The sequence below is a fragment of the Haemaphysalis longicornis genome, unplaced genomic scaffold (assembly GCF_048455015.1).
Source record: "Haemaphysalis longicornis isolate Haplotype H1 unplaced genomic scaffold, Haemaphysalis longicornis Haplotype H1 scaffold_1, whole genome shotgun sequence".
Taxonomy (NCBI): domain Eukaryota; kingdom Metazoa; phylum Arthropoda; class Arachnida; order Ixodida; family Ixodidae; genus Haemaphysalis; species Haemaphysalis longicornis.
Window position 1 is genome coordinate 94,261,075 of NW_027526203.1, and position 6,000 is coordinate 94,267,074.

The following is a 6,000-nucleotide window of genomic DNA, read 5'->3' on the forward strand; positions in this document are numbered from 1 at the left end:
TTAACGTGGAACGATTCAGTGCGGCTCCTTTAGCTTTCTCCTGATCTGATACCGAAGAGCTCGAAGAGGAGCAGCCGCACCATGAGCCACACAGGCCCTCTCGTACTGTGAAGGAAGCCGCGGAGGCCCTCGTCGTCCTCGAAGAATTTTGTTTTGGCACAGAAGATAGCATGCGAGCTGCTGAGTACCTTGAAGGGCTCAGAAAAATTGGGTCCGCGTGAATTTCTGCTCGAAAGCAGACAAGCATACGCGACTACTTCGTAAAATAAAGGTATGTAGAAAATAAACTGGCATTTATTGTGTTTATTGCGACCATTCGATAATACGGACATTCGGTTATTTCGGACATTTTTTCCGGTCCTTATAAATCCGAATTAACGAGCTTTTACTGTATATACATATATATATATATATATATATATATATATATATATATATATATATATATATATATATATATATATATATATATATAGATATATATATAGACTGTTACGGGGATAAGCAGGCGAGTAAGAGGCGAAGTGGGGTTTATTCACAGTAATGGCGGTGGTTCACCGGAGAGCGTGCAACCAACATCGATTCCGCCCGAAAGAAGCGCTTCGTTCCCTTCTTCATCGGCCGTGCAGCTGGCGGGGAGGATTTGCCCGTACAGTGAAGCAGTCCTGACATTTTGTGTAACATTTCCCCCTCCGCCGACGAAACCCCCTGGGAGAGTCATTCAGCAGCGCGCGGGTTGTATGTTTTAAGGCGTGCAACATGTACAAGCTGAGTCTTGCTTGCCCGGCGTCCGGTCGCAGTGAGACGGGAAATGACGTAGGTGACATCGCTGACACGATCCACAACAACAAATGGTCCAGTGTAACGGGACAAAAATTTGGCGGTGTCCATAGCAACACCAGATCACCTTTACAAAATGCAACACTGCGGTGGCGAGCGTCGTATCGGTCCTTAGAACGGCGCTGCGCGGACAGTGTACGTAGACGGGCTAATTGGCGGGATCCTTCAGCCAGGCAAATGGTTTTGGCAATGGATGCCTCGTTGTGCAAGGAAAATGGTAGAATGGTGTCGATAGGCGTTCTAGCTGAGCGGGCGTAGACGAGGTAGAAGGGACTGTAGCCGGTGGTTTCGTTCTGGGCGGTGTTGTAAGCGTAGGTGATAAATGGTAGTATTTCATCCCAGTTTCTATGGTCGGAGGAGATGTACATCGAGATCATGTTGATGAGTGTGCGATTCGTGCGTTCCACCAATCCATTCGTCTGTGGATGGTACGGGGTAGCATGCCGGAACTGCGAAGTACAAAGCCGAAGTAATTCCTCCACAACATCCGCAATAAATTGGCGGCCACGATCACTGATAAGCACACGAGGGGCGCCGTGTCGAAGAATAAGGGCATGCAGCAGGAATACAGACACAGAGGTTGCTGAAGCAGTTGGAACAGCTGCGGTTTCCGCATAACGCGTCAGATGGTCAACACAGACGATAATCCAGCGGTTGCCGCCAGGCGTTCGTGGAAGTGGGCCTACAAGGTCAACCCCAACCTGCTCAAAAGGAGCAGTGGGTGGTTGCACAGGATGAAGAAGACCGGCAGGTATGGCGGCAGGACGCTTGTGACGCTGGCATTCTGTACAGGTGGCGACGTATTTTTCAGTCGTGCGCCGCATGTTGGGCCAGTGAAAGCGCTCTTGGGCGCGGTGTAATCTCCTAGCGTAACCTAGGTGTCCAGACATCAAATCATCGTGCATAGCGCGCAGTACGCAAGAGCGCAAACTCTCTGGTACAACCAAAAGAAACCGCGCACCAGATGCTCCGTAGTTTGCCTTGTAAAGCAGGCCGTCCCGAAGAGAAAAGCGATTAGAAGGGGCGATTGCACGAGCGCCGGCGAAGAATGGGGCCAGCTTGGGATCGTTCTGTTGCTCTCGTCGACAGGTTTCAACGTTGGGAAATTCCTCAGATAGTGGCGCGAGGTAGTCGTCGAAATTGTCCGCGTCGCACGCAGTCGTTGAAAGTGGTAGCCGGGAAAGGCAATCAGCGTCGGTGTGACGGCGGCCTCTTTTGTAGGATATAACGAAGTCGTATTCTTGGAGTCTGAGAGACCAGCGGGCGAGTCGCCCGGATGGATCACGTAGTCCAACCAACCAACACAGAGAATGATGATCCGTGACAATCGTAAAAGGACGTCCGTAAATGTAAGGGCGAAACTTCTGCACAGCGAAGATAACCGCCAAACATTCCTGCTCGGTCACAGTAAGATTCTTTCTGACTTGCTGAGTGTGCGGCTGGCATAGGCGATGACATGTTGGGCCCCGTGATGCCTCTGCACGAGTACTGCTCCGAGGCCGATGCTGCTGGCATCCGTATGCACTTCCGTCGAAGCCGATGGGTCGAAGTGGCGAAGTATCGGGCCAGAAGTGAGCAAAAACTTAAGTTGGGAAAATGAGTCCTCGCACTCTGGCGTCCAGTTGAAAGGCACATTCTTGCGCAAAAGATAGGACAGAGGAGCAGCCAGCTCTGCAAATTTAGGCACGAACCGGCGGAAATAGGAGCATAGCCCCAAGAAACTTCGAAGGTCACGCACAGACTGGGGCGGCTTGAAATGGCTGACGGCTGCGATCTTCTCCGGGTCAGGCCTAACGCCATGTTTGTCAACTAGGTGGCCCAAAACTAGTGCTTGGCGCTCACCGAAGTGGCACTTTTTCGAATTCAACACAAGACCGGCCTTTCCTAGGCAGTTCAGGACAGTGTCAAGGCGTGTGTTATGCTCTTCAAAAGTACGGCCGAAAATTACCACATCGTCGAGGTAGCACAAGCAAATCTCCCACTTCAATCCTCGCAGAATTGTGTCCATGAACCTCTCAAATGTAGCAGGAGCATTACAGAGGCCGAACGGCATGACGTTGAATTCGAAGAGTCCGTCGGGGGTAACAAAAGCCGTTTTCTCTTTGTGGTCTGGATCCATCGGAATTTGCCAGTAACCAGATCTTAGGTCGACTGACGAAAAATACGAAGCAGAGTGCAGGCAGTCGATGTCGTCGTCTATTCGTGGTAGCGGGTAGACGTCCTTCTTTGTGATTGCGTTCAGGCGCCTGTAGTCAACACAAAATCGCCAAGAGCCATCCTTCTTCTTTACAAGAATCACCGGTGCTGCCCATGGACTGGCTGATTCCTGCACAACACCCTTTTGCAGCATTTCGTTGACCTGGTCAGCAATAATCCTTCTCTCGCTCGGAGAAACCCGGTAAGGCTTCTGTCGCACTGGCCGGGAGGTTCCGGTATCGATGGTGTGTCGCGAGCGGCACGACGGAATGTCGATCTTGGCGTCTCTTTGCGAGAAGTCAAACACCGATGCATGTCTGCAGAGTACACGAGCTAGTGCCTCCCTCTCGGTTGAAGAAAGACCCTTGTTTATCATTTGCAGGAATGGTCCGTCGAGGGTAGCCGAGCTCCCACCAGAATCACAATTTTCTTCGGTCACTGCTGCCAGGGATACTCTCACATCTTTTTCAAACGCCGCTAGTTTCATTCCCCGCGGCAAAACAGTACCAGCCACTGAGCAGTTAACGGCCCATAGAAGACTGCGCCTACCGTTTACCGAAATGCACGGCCGATGAAGAAGGGAACGAAGCGCTTCTTCATCGGCCGTGCAGCTGGCGGTGAGGATTTGCCCGTACAGTGAAACAGTCCTGACATTTTGTGTAACAATATATATATAGATATATATATATATACAGAAAGATAGGTCAGCAGTCTACAACGCCAAAGGAGGCATAGGGGTGTGGTTAGGCTCTTTTCTTTATCACTACGGTTAATTAAGTAAACATTTTTTTTATTTGAGGGTGGCTTGAGGGTGGCTACCCACCCTCAAGCGTCAGATACACTTCTAGTAAATATAAATAGCCGAGAAAGTGAAGGAAGGAGAACACAGTCGCCCAGATAGCCGAATTGGTAAGGCATTCGACATGTAATCGAAAGGCGTGGGTTCGGTCCCCAGTCTGGGCGCGTGTTTTTCTTTCTTTCTTTCTTTCTTATGTATAATAAAAAAAAATGTTTACTTAATTAACCGTAGTGATAAAGAAAAGAGCCTAACCACACCGCTATGCCTCCTTTGGCGTTGTAGACTGCTGACCTATCTTTCTGTATTTCCTCAACGAGCCCCTCATTTCCTTACTACATATATATATATATATATATATATATATATATATATATATATATATATATATATATATATATATATATATCCACTGTGCGCATGGCGGTCATTCCGCAAGGCCTGCAGCTCCGCCGTCTTCTTTTTGGGTCATCTGACGCTGTGGGCCATTGTTCACATCACACATCCTCGCGGTCAAGCGGGACCGTTCGCTCAAATGACGACTGTGATCAAGATGAACGATTTCGTGGTGGTGACTCAACAATAGTACACTGCTGTATGCCGCCTGTTTGGGTTGAAACTTCTGCAGACTAATTCGCCCTTTGGTCTAACCGGTGTCATTCTTAAATGAAAACACTGAACACATTATACGCGCCTGCGTAAATGATATGCTGCATCCAGGCTATCTTTGGGAGCGTCTTTGGTCCAGGTACACACGTTGCGCCGTACGTTGCACGATGTGCCTGGTCCGTGGTCATGCACAAGAATAGCTTCACGTCAGACGAAAGCCTTTCTGAATTTCTTGCGCAGTTCGGCCGTAACTGATATTCTCTAATATGTCCTGTACGTTGACGCCACAAGTGCCACCAGGCGGTATTCTTAATCTTGATAGTTTCAAACTCTGACTGGTTTCCAAGTAAACGTTCTCAGTATGCTTTTAGCATGTCTCCTAAATCAGCGCTCTTCGGGCCGTTGTCGTATGTTGTTTCGCATTGATATGCAGACTTCCCTTCCAACTAAGGGGGAACCTTTTCACTTGCGTAATTTATTATTGTTACTCGTGTTACGCCGATGGTACTGTACAAGGCAGTATCATATATCTCCGAATAACAGATCTAGAACTCAATTGTATTCTACTCTACCCCCTCCCACTGTCTTTTTTTCTTTTTCACTTCGCATATTCTCACCTCCTGTAGCATGTTAGTCGTACTGCTAGACAAACCTCCTTAGAATCGTTAAATTGCGTTCTCTCCCTGTTGTACTTTTCTGCGTCAGCCACGTTTATAGTAGTCCACCAGAATACACAGTAATGGATACACAGTGAATAGTAATGAACGCTCTTTTGATTACTGGTTTTAGGACACACTCGTGCACACTGCGAATGAAGGCATATATTAAACAAAGCTATCCCCAGTGAAAAATGCTCTCATCTCGCATGTGGTCAGAGATACGGGTCCCTAAAGGCGACCCTCAAGGTCACCCTCAGATACATGAGCGTTCCGCGTCTTTTTGATACGCGTATACCCTTGTGTTTTACCTCACCGCACGCCTCACTGCTCCTATTTTCCGGCTCGTACGGCTGTAATCTGAAATATGCCCAAGCAGAAAAGACTCTCAGTGTGACTTGTCTCAAAATGCGGGCCCCATAGTACTCTGGCCTTTCTTCCTTGCATGAACAGCAGTAACTTCCTCCTCGCTGGTACACTAACTGGGCCCCCATTATTCTCGTCTCGCAGTGAAAACTACTACGGCGACCTGGACGTGAAGACGCTCAAGAAGGCGCAGACGCACAAGAAGGGCGGCCGCCAGTCATCCTCGTCGGACGAGTCGTCTTCCTCATAGTGAATCCCTCATCCGCACCCGTCGCTGGCGCCGTCGGCTCCCGGCTGCCAGCGGCGGCTATGCTCCTGTTCCGTGTACACAACACGCTGCGCACTCGCCGCCCCACGCATTCTGCACTAGAAGGCCGCCCCTCCCCGCACTGACACTCCCCGCCTAAGCTCCGGCACTTTGGGTGTCTCCAACGACGCGGTGCTTTCGTGTAGGGAGAGTCAGATGCATGCGCCCGGCAGTGGCAGGCGGCCACAAAGCAAGCCAGCTGACAAACAAAAGCATTCTGTTGCTCAGGG

At 49.5% G+C, this 6,000-nt stretch overlaps 1 protein-coding gene across 1 annotated transcript in view; it reads left to right on the forward strand.

Moving 5' to 3' along the window:
- The window catches only part of Gasp (Chitin binding Peritrophin-A domain-containing protein Gasp), a 49,839-nt gene extending 44,068 nt beyond the window's left edge, over positions 1-5,771 (forward strand). The window contains exon 4 of the mRNA XM_077705855.1: positions 5,608-5,771. Within this exon, the coding sequence (XP_077561981.1) occupies positions 5,608-5,713 (106 nt within the window). The 3' untranslated portion in view covers positions 5,714-5,771. The remainder of the gene's footprint in view (positions 1-5,607) is intronic.
- The last annotated feature ends 229 nt before the right edge of the window (positions 5,772-6,000 follow it).